The sequence below is a fragment of the Taurulus bubalis genome (assembly GCF_910589615.1).
Source record: "Taurulus bubalis genome assembly, chromosome: 11".
Lineage (NCBI taxonomy): Eukaryota > Metazoa > Chordata > Actinopteri > Perciformes > Cottidae > Taurulus > Taurulus bubalis.
Window position 1 is genome coordinate 10,223,607 of NC_136599.1, and position 12,939 is coordinate 10,236,545.

At 40.5% G+C, this 12,939-nt stretch overlaps 3 protein-coding genes across 3 annotated transcripts; 2 read left to right on the plus strand and 1 right to left on the minus strand.

The window, feature by feature from the left end:
• The first annotated feature begins 322 nt into the window (after window positions 1–322).
• Window positions 323–2,494, plus strand: cptp (ceramide-1-phosphate transfer protein). Its single transcript, XM_079226597.1, has 3 exons — window positions 323–410; window positions 545–678; window positions 773–2,494. Exons 2-3 carry the CDS (start codon window positions 551–553, stop codon window positions 1,293–1,295), a joined length of 651 nt encoding a protein of 216 aa, XP_079082723.1. The 5' UTR covers window positions 323–410; window positions 545–550; the 3' UTR covers window positions 1,296–2,494.
• Window positions 2,495–3,660: 1,166 nt separating this feature from the next.
• On the plus strand, window positions 3,661–4,353 carry ubxn10 (UBX domain protein 10; the record flags this gene model as incomplete). The annotated part of the gene is made up of 1 exon (XM_079226527.1): window positions 3,661–4,353. The coding sequence occupies one exon, from the start codon at window positions 3,661–3,663 to the stop codon at window positions 4,351–4,353; it is 693 nt and encodes a 230-aa protein (XP_079082653.1).
• A 1,703-nt stretch (window positions 4,354–6,056) lies between these two features.
• ddx19a (DEAD-box helicase 19a) lies at window positions 6,057–12,790 on the minus strand (the record flags this gene model as incomplete). Its single annotated transcript, XM_079226529.1, has 11 exons — window positions 6,057–6,118; window positions 6,207–6,398; window positions 6,478–6,640; window positions 8,802–9,039; window positions 9,147–9,324; window positions 9,438–9,552; window positions 9,651–9,753; window positions 11,944–12,036; window positions 12,253–12,445; window positions 12,521–12,584; window positions 12,728–12,790. 11 exons carry the CDS (start codon window positions 12,788–12,790, stop codon window positions 6,057–6,059), a joined length of 1,464 nt encoding a protein of 487 aa, XP_079082655.1.
• Between the last annotated feature and the right edge of the window lie 149 nt (window positions 12,791–12,939).

Below are 12,939 nucleotides of genomic sequence, written 5' to 3' on the forward strand. Positions count from 1 at the left end.
GAGGTGATGTGCTTTTATTTTACATTAATTTACACAAAGCATTCATTTTAAAGGTGGATTCCAGTATTTGTAGAAACCATATTAAAGATGTACATATCTGATATGCTCAGGGCATTAACCATTCCACAGTTAGTTAGTTTCTCTTCTTCTCTGTTTTTTGCCGAGGTCTTTGTAAAAGCTGTCACGGCAAGCCACAGAGTGTGTGTGTGGTTCCCCTGTCGTCAATCTATCTCATGGCAGCTAGCAATGCTCCGTATGCTCCGCTTTTATTTTAAAGGAAAAAATGCATATTTCCGGTGTTTTCCGACTCGAGTCTGCGCAGTAGAGGCGGAGCAGGAATGACCTGTCGGTCCACTGAGATGAAGACTATCGCTTAAATTTCCTTTTGTTTGTCCGAATTGTTTTAGCAGGTAATGTGTTCGGCCTCTTGGCTTACACCTCAATACTTACATGAGTTACGACCACCAGTTTGTTAGTAGCCGTTCGTCACATTTACACATTCATTTGTGGCCTTTTGGCTTTTGTTGATAACACTTCCGTATAGAAAACCATGGCTGGCACTGACGAAGACCAGAAATTCTGCTTGCAGGAGGTGCTCGACACTTTCAAGTTGTGTTTATCGGAGAACAAAGAAGTCTATCTTGAACACTACGTCGCAGGGTGGCGTGGTCTTGTAAAGTAAGTGTGTTGTGCATACTATACTCAGATGAAACAGTCTAAAAAGTGTCATGTCTGAGGCGTTTGCAAACTGTTTCATGTATCCCACCACTAGATTTCTGAACAGCTTGGGAAGTGTTTTTGGCTTCATCTCCAAAGATGCTGTCAACAAGATTCACATCCTGGTGGCTCTCCTGAATGGTGAGAACGGTTCTCAGTATGCCACTGTCCAGTCAATGGTCAAGTATGAGCTGGAGAACGACCTAGTGGACCTGACCAAGAGAGGCAGCCATCCAGAGTCCGGCTGTCGCACCCTACTGAGGCTCCACCGTGCACTGAGGTGGCTGGAACTCTTCCTGGAGCGCCTCCGCACCAGCAGTGAGGACGGCAAGACTTCTGTCATGTGTTCAGAGTCCTACAATGAGTCTCTGTCCCAGTTCCACCCCTGGGTGGTCCGCAAGGCTGCAGGCATGGCGTTCTGCATGCTCCCGGGTCGCCCTGCTTTCTTTGAGGTGATGAACGTGGGGCCCCCGGAGCAGGTCGTGGCCAAGCTCGGGGAGGCTCTACCTCTTATCTCTGAGGTGTACCAGATCACGGAGGAACTTTACACTCAACAAAACTTGATGGACTTACCATAGATAGCACAAAGTAGTATTATAAGCCACTTCATTCATTACATGATTACAAGGGCTGTCAATCAAGCTGCTATTGGTTTTTGGTGAATTAAGTGTTGTTCATCATCTGCACAATGGTGTTGATTAAGTATATGTTCACTAATCTGTAACTTCTACATTTCCAGTTTTTTTATTATGTGTAAAACTACTGTAAATTAAAATGTTGCATGTGTATCTGCACTCTTTATAATATATCTCTTTTAAATTCAACTTTTGCTTGTAGATGTATTCTGTTTTCATTTTAGTAGATGGAGGGAGCAGTGGGGCCCAAGTCTTAGCTCACTGCCGAAAGCTATTTGTTTGAATTATTTATTCCAAATCTACAGCTACAAAAAAAGTATCTGCACTGCGTCTGCTGTTTCAGCTGAGTACAGTATTTTTCTTTTCAAGCAAAATATTAAAACATACTAAATATTTGATTTTGTTTTAGGTTCGGAAATAATATAAGAAATGTGCTTCCCCTCTTGATTTTTTGTTGTTGACAGATTTAATTATTAGCAAATTGATAATGATAGTAAATAGAAAGTAATACATAAAACATAATTGTGAGTTGCTGCTCTATTTAGAACCGATAGCAATCATGATGTTATGTATTAGAGAGATCCATGTTTGACATAATGTAACAATAGGGCCAGTATGTCAAGTATTTTATGTTCTCATACCATATTCCACTCACACACTGACATATCTAGCTAATAGATCATGAATGTGATATTGTATGACACCAGATGTTGCATAAATCTCTATGGTCTTGTTGTAAAAATGACATTTAAAAGACCAACAACAAACTTCAGCCTCAATGGGAGAGAAGCAGTTTCTAAAACACTTCTTCAAGGACGGGAAAGTCTAAACGTGCCAAGAGCATTCAATTTATCTGAGACATTCAAAAGCAACATATAAACATACCCAAACATGTTGGAATAATGTGGATACTTTATTAAAAAACACATCAGTTTAATGGCTAAACCAAATATTAAGACAGTTTTACTGAGAGGAAACAAAGATTTTTGCACTGGACTCAGAGTTGCGAACCCAACGTATCGATCTCAATGCAGTTGTTTTAATATATAAATCAAACAATACACTGTTATTTATTTGAAGTGATTGATGTATTGTTTCTTAAGAATGTAATGTTTTATATACATGTATTACAATTAATTGAAATATAATGTATAAAGTGTCGCATAATGAAAAAAAATGTCACTTGTGAATTTGTGTTTATTTGATTTGACAATCTTGTATTACTTTTGTTAGGTAAATGAGGACACAAGTTACCTCCCATTGTGTGATGTTTGTATTAATTTAATAGTGTTCCCTTTATAGTTATGTTTCTTATGATTAATAGTGATTTGGGAGAAGTAGTGTTGTGTAGTACTTTCAACACCAACCACAGAAGCGTATGAACGTGCATTGCATATAATACAGTGGTGGAAAGCAACAAAGTGCATTTACTCAAGTACTGCACTTAAGTAAATGATTGTGGGACCATTTTCTGCTATTTCTTCTTCTACTACATTTCAGTAAAATATATTGTTTCATACATTTGTTTTACAACTTTATTTTCCTATTCCTACACAGATTCAGATTAATGAAAATAAATACAATCAATTAATACATTTTGATTTATTGTTTCTTATATATTATAATAGTTTATATATTTCAGCTGGTTTGTGGGCACAACAATATGTTCTTCCACCCCTGCTTTTAGATCTGGGGGTCTTAAACGGAGCTAATGTGTCATTTGCTGTGGTGGACTTGAGTTCAAAATCATGTATACAGATAATTTTCACAAACGTAAGAAAGGTCGTGAAGGTGATAATGATAAAATCTGATAATGAAAAATGTTTTTGAGCTGTCAGAGGGCCAGAACACCCCAGCACTGCGGGTGTACACCTGTAGCTGCAGTTAGAGGTTTAAACCTGTAGCTGCAGTTAGAGGTTTAAACCTGTAGCTGCAGTTAGAGGTTTAAACCTGTAGCTGCAGTCAGAGGTTTAAAACTGTAGCTGCAGTTGCGCACTGCCACCAGCAGGTGTCTCCTCGAATCCAACCACAAGTCGTCGTCAAGGCAACCAGACTGTCATAGCAACCTCGCTGACGCTTAACGAGAGGCACTTCCTGCGGAAACTGGGTGAAAAGCGCACAAACATTTTCAGCATTTTAACTTATAATTCCGTTTCAACGGGAGGACGCATCTATTCTTCCATTTTAGTGAAGCGGCTCATAAATATCAGGGTATGATTGTCTTCGACTCTTATTGTGAAGGACTGAAGCCAAGAAACAACTGTGAATTTTCACTGACAGACTATTCCGAACTCTCCTTTTGCCGTCGATGCATTTAACAAGGCCAAAGTCCTCCAAAGGGAGAAGCCGGCTGGCTGGTAACGACTCTCCGTGTTCCGGTGGCGCTGCCGGCACACATAGGCCTTCCGGGGACAGCAGGCCGGACAACCTACGCTCCCAGTCCCAACCCATAATGTGGCAGGCCGGCCAGCTGAGTCAGGATGGGGCTCTGCAGACGTTGCAACCCGCAGCTCCAGCGCAGTCCTTTAACAAGTACAAGGTTCTTCCTCCCATAGGTGGAAGGCAGTCAGGTGTGCGTCCCGGGAGAAGCCTCGACCAAAGCATGTCCAGGCTCAGCCTGTTTGGTGATGCCGTCCTGCAGCAGAGGCACCGGCCCGAGGAGCCAGATCTCCCCACAGTAAGAGATGCGACCCAGACCAGCGGCTCTGAGGTGGACAAGAGGGCTGGGCCTAAACCCCCTGGACCAATAACGACCAAAGAAGCTGGTAGTTTGCTCCTAGCTATCCGAGCCCCATGTGGGAGGAGGTTTCAGCAGCACTTTGAACCCACAGACACTCTGCTGATGGTGAGAGCCAGTGCAGAGCTCAGGTATGAGGCAGAGTACGGAGAGGCTTCCATTCAGACCATGGATGTGCCACGCAGGACCTTCACAGACATGGACATGAGCCTGGCCCAGTGTAGCATCTTGAACAGATCGGTGTTGTGCATCTCACAGAACTAAAGTGGAGGGAAGTCCTAGTAAGCCTAAATGATTTTTTCAGTTTTGCAGATCTGTTTTTTTGTTGTTGCAGATTTGTGGTGGTATTTAAACCTCCCCCTTCACTTCTTCGCTTGGATGTTTGAGCCTCACCTTGCAGAATGGTGTATCCCGCAGAGTAATTTTGTGTGCAGCAGTTCAACATTTGAGATTTAAAATACTTGCATATTCAGAGATGCGGGATTTTTGAGAGAGTAGCAGAACCTATTTATAATGGAATGGATACAGTATGTTGTGCAAAAGATACATATATCTTTCAGGACGTTTGTGGCTTCAGTAGATGTGCTATAAATGTGATTTTTGTATTAGGTAATTAACTTTTTTGTGGGAAATCCATATTTGACTAAAATTATTACTCATAGACTATTACCATTTTTTTTTACAATTCTTTCTATTTTTGTTGGAAAACATGTCTCGAGATAATCTTTTTGGAGCTTTTGACAACAGCAAATTCATAACAATTAGGTCCACTAATGCATTACTTGTTAACTTGCTGCACGATTGCTCAGAATACTCACTAATGTGTGTCCTGAGTGGCTGTATATAACCACAGTTATGGGGACATTTAAAAGTATAGTTTGTTTCAGTCAAAACAGTAGGTGATTACTGAATTAAGAAATTATCTCTGGTCGGGTATTCATTTGTTTATCTGGCATTTAATATCAAAGCATAAGAGATAAGAAATGCTGCTGACAAATGCAGCAACAAAATGGGTTGTTGTAAATATTCACATCTTTTCTTTTTTGATTGACGTGCTTATATGCCAAATATGCTTTAATTAGGATACAGATGCACAGTACAGCCAATGTGATGAATTCATCTGACTTTACTTTTATACTATAACTACTGCCCTGCTGTAGCAAACACAAACACATAAATACATAATCCTATGACTGGTTATTGATTTTACAAACTTGTTAACAAGGTTTAGTGGCAATGTAGCCTAACCAGGAAAACTGTAGGCCTTTCACAGAAGATATTTCGACATGCCACAGAAGAAAAAGCACAGGTGTAAATATTAAAATGAACAATGCCATCCTTGTTATTAGTAACACCTGTGCTTTTCTTTCAGTCAAAATGGTCGCTTTGAAAAAGGTCATCTGCAAATAACCCTCAACCTGGTCTGAGAAAGAACTCCTTTTATATGTTCTTTTGCCGAATGGATCCATCAAATCATTTCTGGATGGATGAAAGCCAAGTGTTCTGGATGAAGAGTGAAAATCAATCACACTAAAATGCACAGAATTTGGAGGTTACACGCTTCCTATCTTTTGAATATATTGTATACTACCTGAAGAAATATATTTTCATTATATTACGTTTAATAAAAGGTTCTGAGCAACCGATTCATTCTTTTAGATGCACCTAAACAATGGTCTTACTTGATGCAATGCCAACACCTCGTCTCTGTATGCTGTCAAGCATTTCAACAGCAAGAAACTGAACAAGTTTAATATGCAACAGCAATTATTTATTTTTTGTCCACACAAAAAGAGCAACAGCTCTGGCTCCACAGTCCAACATCAAATTAACATAACAGGAAAACTAAGCACCACTATGGTGGAAGCAGGCATTTAAACCTTACAATGCTTCAAGTCACTCAAGGATATTTGAACTCAACTCTGGTTTTCAGAGGAGACACACTCTTCTAACTGATTTATTAGTCTTCAGATAGTCAGCCTTTCCATTTCTTTGACATTATTAGTGTCAAGCTGGGTGATTTTCCGGTCTGTGGAAGAAAGATGGAGATAAAAGTCATATTAGGATCCTTGCAGTCGCTGTTCTACACGATTAAACTGAAAGAAACAGGAACGTACTGAAATGCATCTCAATTTGGTTGATAATATCCATGCTACATTTGCTGTCAACCATATTGACCGCAAATCCTCTTTTGCCGAAGCGTCCTGTGCGGCCAATCCTGTGAAGGTATGTCTCGTTGTCGGCCTTCCCGTCCATGTTCACAGGGAGGTCAAAGTTGACCACAAGCGACACTTGTTCCACATCAATACCTGTAATCAATATAACCACTCATGATTTGGAGAGCTCAGAACGTAACGATTTTTTAAAATGGTAAAATCTCTCCCTCACCTCTGGAGCACACGTTTGTAGTCACAAGTACTTTCTCCTGGCCATTCTTAAAGCGTTCAATGACGGCAGCTCTCTGCTCCACTGTCATTTCCCCACTCAGTAACGCCACCTGGTGCTGCTCTTTGATCAGGTTTGCAGCCAGCCAAGAAGCCATCTTGCGAGTCTGAAGAAAAAATTGTTTTCTGATTGTCAGAAAAAAAATCAGCTAAACATACTACGTCCTGTCAGGGGACATTTTTCCTGGAATTGGAAATATTAATTTGTGATAAATACACATCTTATCTGTCAGTTTACCAACATTCAGGCCGCATTAACAGCTGGCATTAAAATGCCACCTGTATCTGGATATCCTACGAGAGGAAGAGGGAGTGAGACGCCGCCCGGACAAGAGATGTGACCAGATCCTCTCAATGCAGTGACGATACAGACATGTCATACACAAGACATATTAGGGGTGGAAAAAAAATAAAAAAAAATCGATATACCATAGTATCTATATTTTGTGTAGCGATATTGTTTCGATACACGGAAGCCAAGTATCGATCTTTTATTTAATCAATTATAAATCAATTGCTTATTCAGTCCACTTGATGGTGCTGTGTTGTTTTCTGGTGAGGTCAGCAGAGGTCCCAGATCAGTGTGATCAGTAGGAAGTTGGTCAAAACAAACACTGAGACATCGGAGATAAAAAGTTTAAATGCGCCGTCCGCGTTTAAATCAAACGTCTGGACTTCCTGTCACTTGTAGCGCTGGTCAAAGATGTTAAGAAAAGCAAAAATCAAACTGGCTACTGGTACCCTAGTAGCGCTGGAAGCGGCCGGTGTTACGGATTAACAGGCGGCCCTGTTAACTGGCGACTTATAGCCAAAAATCGGCAGTTGACGTTACCAGTTAACAGGGCCGCCTTGTAATCCGTAACACTATCATCCCGACGCAGCTCCTGGAGTAGTCGGTGAAATTCACCGAGCTGTGTGCCTACGAATAATATTATGAACCCAGACACGAGCGCGTTTAATGTTCCGACGTCTGGGGGATTTCCACAACAAATATAAAGCAGAAATAGTGGTTATTTTCATGGTGGATGGCAGAATGATAACTGTTTGCACAGAGATAAGCCCTGCCCCCTCTCCGGCACGTCCAGCTCAAATGACGCGGCCATGCAGACTGCATCGTTTCCCCTACCATTATATTAGGGCGACTAGGGGGGAGTTATTTTTTGCAGATATAACTTTATTTGCATTGTTCTAACAAAGTGATTGCACATTGCATTTGTTTTTGTCTGATGGAGCAATTTGGTTTACTTTAAAGTGATTGCAATGTTCTTTATTCTATGATTTATAAAAGCAAAGATGGAGTCAAACATTTTGACAAAATTCAGCATGGACCATTTTGTTACAACTTTGTTGGGGCGGTGGGGCATGAACATTGTTTTTCCTCCAAAGTGGGGTGTGACAGAAAAAGTTTGTGTCGGTTTCCTCCCCTAAAGCTGTAAACCGGGAAACACTGGACTGTAATACAAACAGTTCAGTTTGTCAGGTGCAACATTTATGACAGTGTTGGTCTGTTTGTCTGCTTGTCAATCCCATTTTGCTGTGAGAAGAACAGACTGAAAACGTTATCTTATTAGATAAAATATGTTGACAAAGGGGACAATCCTTTGGGGACAATTTGCAGTTGGAAAAAGGTAATAAATCGCAATACTCAATATATCGCAATACTCAATATCGTGATAATATCGTTATGTGGGACCTCTGGTGATTCCCACCCCGAAGACATATACAACGCAGACCTGCTGATGTGCAGAAACTTTAGAACCAGTTATGTGTGTATACCCCATATGAGAACGCTCTGTTGGATACTTTTAGTAGAGAATCCAGTCTGCAGTGTTGTTCATACACTTCACTGATGAACAAGATAATTGTACAGAAACACGATATAACGACTACACTTCTGTCCATACTCGCACGCCCTCTCTCGCTCGTGTTAGTACAGTACGTTTAAACAGGATTACATTTAAAAAAAGGTTCCAATCCTCCAAAAATGTTAGCAAGCTACAAACATCTGTAATAACGTTAACTTGCAAAAAGTGATGTAAATGAATGCCTAAACCTTCCTCAGCAAGGAAAAGAGAGGTGTCCATTGCTCCTCTTAAAGTGAGATTCCTCCAGTCCTAAAATTATCTCAGCACAATGCAAGCAGAATGGAGATAATGACCACAATTACGAATACCAGGTGATCATGCAAATATTATCTGCGTTAAAATCCAGATTTTTTTTAACATTAAATCATAAAAGTGTGTACTTAGCAGGGTTCAGCTGACTTACTCTGCAGAAGATCATGGCCTGTGCAATGGTAAGGCTCCCATAAAGATTACAGAGTGATGTGAACTTGTCCTCCTCCTCCTTACAGATCACATAGAACTGCTTGATGGTGTCCAGCGTCTCCTCTTCACGCTTCAGCTTGATGATATTGGGATCAGGAACCACCTGCTCAGCAAACCTCCACACAGAGTCCTCGAAGGTTGCAGAGAAAAGGAGCATCTGGCATTCCTTTGTGAGCCGTCTGTGTTGATAGAAAGAAAAGAAAGAAAACATTGTGACAAGCGAATCATGTTGACAGACAAAACTCTGTGGTTCTCATCATTGGTATGGTTCTCTGAAAGAACCCACCTATGGATCCGTATGCTCTGGTCCCGATGACCTTGTGTGCCGATCATCACATCAGCCTCGTCGAGCACAAACATGGTAATCTTCTTGGGGTCAATAAGCTTGTACTTGGTGCACCAGTCGAGGACTGTGCCTGGTGTTCCAATGACAATCTGTTCCTCCAACTTGATGCCTCGCGCCACTGAACAGAACGCAGAAATCCATATCGTGACATAACCAACTCTTGAAGGACTTGAAATACCATTTTGCCGCAAATTTGAGCAAACGGAATTACAAGTATGGTCAAATTCTTACTTCTGTTTCCCCGAATGGCGTAGGCCAGTTTCATATCAGGGCAAAATGTCCCCATTTGCTCGATTACTTGACCAGTCTGCAGAGCCAGCTCGTATGTTGGCGCGATGCAAAGGCACTGAAAGAGCCAAAACATTTTTAAATGTTGCGTGTATTTCAACGTCTACAACCGAATGTCGACACTGGCTGGCTCTGCAGATTTCATGTTATGCTTACCTGAGTCCACTTATTTTCTGCGTTTACATGGCTGAGCATGGCCAGAGAAAAAGCAGCAGTTTTACCCGTGCCAGACTGGGACTGGGCGATCAGATTCTGCGGTCTGAAAGAGGAGGAAAAACATGCATATATATCAGACAAACCTGACATAAGGGAAATTCTAATAGATTTGTAGAACTACTGCAAGGACAATAGTTACAGTCCATTTCAGAGAGAGAAGATTTATTTAAACTTTTGATAATCTCTAAAATCGTTTTTTACAAAATTATCGTATAACCCTGAAACATTTTAAGATGTTTGATGACTTTACCTTGGGCACTAGGCTTTTTCCCATTCAGGAACATTTCATAGCCCAACAATTAAACAAGGAAATAATTTGTATTAATTGACAACATATATAATGATCAGTTAGAGCCCTAGTCCATTAATGTCATGCCGAATCAGCTTTTACGCATTCTCATTATTGTTAAAGTACAACATTATAGTTCCAAATCTAGCTTACAATTAGTTGTCTAGAGTAGCAACGTCATGGATATGATAATTGTATATAAAGTACTACAAATTTACGTTTTAGTCATTGGAATATGCTAGAACTGGCACAAAAAGTCAAAAAAGTCACAAAAGTCTATCCACTTAAGTCAAATCCTGCACTGCATTTAATTAGTACTGATTGTCAGAACATTCAGCAACACTTTTAATTATTGATTAATCTTACAAGCAATTGTTCAAGCAAATAAAAAAATAGCTGGTGTCAGGTTCTCAGTAGTGAAGATTTGAGTTTTGGATTGTTGGTTAACCCTCTAGGGGTCTTGCGTCGCACCGGCGTGATATACAATGTTTGTAAAAAAAAAAAATCATATCTCCGCGAAAATACGGCGCCGAAAAAAGAATCCGCTACTGTTAGAACCGCCAAACTCTGCAGTTTCCGGCCCCCTCCTCTGTGTGCTTCTGTGTGATCCTGTGGGGTGTGGCTTATCGCCATCGGGTCTCTGCGCGAAAAAGAGCTGTTTTTTCCGGTATCGACTATGAAACAAATAAATAACCACTTGTTCTGCTTGCGTCCTTCGCTCATTCGCCCCGAGTCAAACGGTCTGTTCGCGCCGCCTCAAACGAGTCAATCGCGTCATCCGGTGGAAATGTTGCGCCGTCGCGTCCGGTGTGAACACGGCATAAGACGTAACGCTAACTATCGGTATGTGTGTTTACAATAGCAACGCGCGAACGTAAGGGTTAGCTCGTTCCCGGAGCTCTGTTACTGTTTTGGATAACTTAGTACCGACTGGTAGTCATTTATTTTATAGAGAGGCTTCACAGCTGTCAGGGTCCAGTGGACAACATGCAGCTTCGCTACAGCCACCTGCACCTATGCTGTCGACGTGAAAGACTGAGAAGGCCTGAACACTGTTTACCAGGTTGGTACACAGCTCAGCTGCACATGAACACCCATTGAACTGTTCAAACTACTAACTAGTAGTCATTTATTTTGCAGAGAGAATTCTCCACAGCCATCTCCACCAGCCCCGGTCTGTTTTCTATTTATTTATGTATATAATATTTATTTATGAATAATACATATTTTATTTGAAAACCAAAAATGTTGTAATGGTCATTTTTCATTTACACACACTCATCTGCAGTATGAAGTCATTTCTCAGTCCCATTTCTATCATTTTGGTGAAAGGTGTGACAGAACACAGAACACAGAACACAGTGTGACAGAACACATTTCTGCTCAAAAAAAAAAATCATAACAAAAAAATTGGTTTTAGACATTTATTTACATGTAACTACCATTGTATTTATATATTTCACTGCTTTTGTGAACCTAATACCTTTGGTAAATCAACTTCTAGCACCAACACGTTTCGTCAACATGAGTAAAGGTATGTTTTCACAAGATATATGAAGATTTTTTTTAAATCAAACTTAAATTTTTCAGCTTTAGATTCATCTTATCACTTTACACCTTTGCCTTATGACAATTGTGCCTCATTATATGGATAGCTGAGATTGGTCTGCAATTTTAGATGTAACACATGGGTATATATCTTATATGCAAGTGCCTTAAAAGGAGAATTTAAGAAATTATGTAAAATCGAGAAAAAGGCTTAAGACCCTATAGGGTTAAACACAAGCAATTTGAAAAGTGTCAGTGAGGGTTTTTATTTTATTATTTTCTGACTATTAATAGAGTTCAGGGACTTTTGTTTTTAAAGAGACTGATAAATAATTGTCTGACCATTGACTCATGAAGAAAGAGAACTTGTCTCCAAAAGAGAAAGAATTAACTCACGGCTGTGCCAACATCATGGGCAAAGCATTCTCCTGAATCTTTGATGGCCTGTTGAATCCCATGTTGTACACGCCCTTCAGCAGTTCAGGTTTTCTATCGATCAAGGCAAGTTTATTTGTATAGCACATTTCAACAACAAGGCGATTCAAAGTGCTTCACATAAAACGATTAAAAGCATTAAAACATAATGCAGAAGAAAACAAGATTTAAAAACAATTAAGAGCATTCATTAAAACATTTAAAAAAACAACAATTAAAAAGCAAAAAACAATTAACAATTAATAAAAGTTGCATTACTGGCACACTTACAGTCTCAACTCCTCAAAAGTCTTCACGGAGTACAGAGGAGACGTGGGGTCCCGCTGCAGGACCTCCACCTGGTTTCTGTTCTTCACCAGAGAGCGGCGGATCAGTTTATTCAACAGGGACTGTTCAGCCTGGTCCACCATGTCCCCGTCTCCCCCCACACCTCCATCTTTATCCTTCTCTGGCACAACGTTGCCTGACACAGGTGGGAGAAAAAAAACGTCAAGCACCCACAACTAGGCGGTAAAATTAGGACTATTTATTAAGTTACCATTTATGTCTCCTCTTATGTTACGAGGACCACACACTCGTTCAACTTTCTTTGAGAAGTCCATCTGGAGGGAGAAAATAAATTATGAGCGAAAAAAAGATAGGTAGCAGCTAGGTAGCAAATTAGCTTATTTGCTAATGAACGATGAGCAAGTTAGCCCGTGTTTGATGTTACTTTTAGGAGGCACGCGTCTCCTCTAAAACTCACCTGTATGGATGGAGTTGTAGCTTCTTGAACATCGACAGCAACTGCCCACGAGTCTTTGGACATTTTCGAACATTAACTGTATGTTTCTATAGAAACAAAACAACACGTTTCTTTTTTTTAATCAAAAGTTTGATGTCAGCGTGAATGATGGGCGTCAAAGTGAAGTGACGAAGGACGTGCGGCTGCTCCTGACCTGGACCAACGGCAACCCG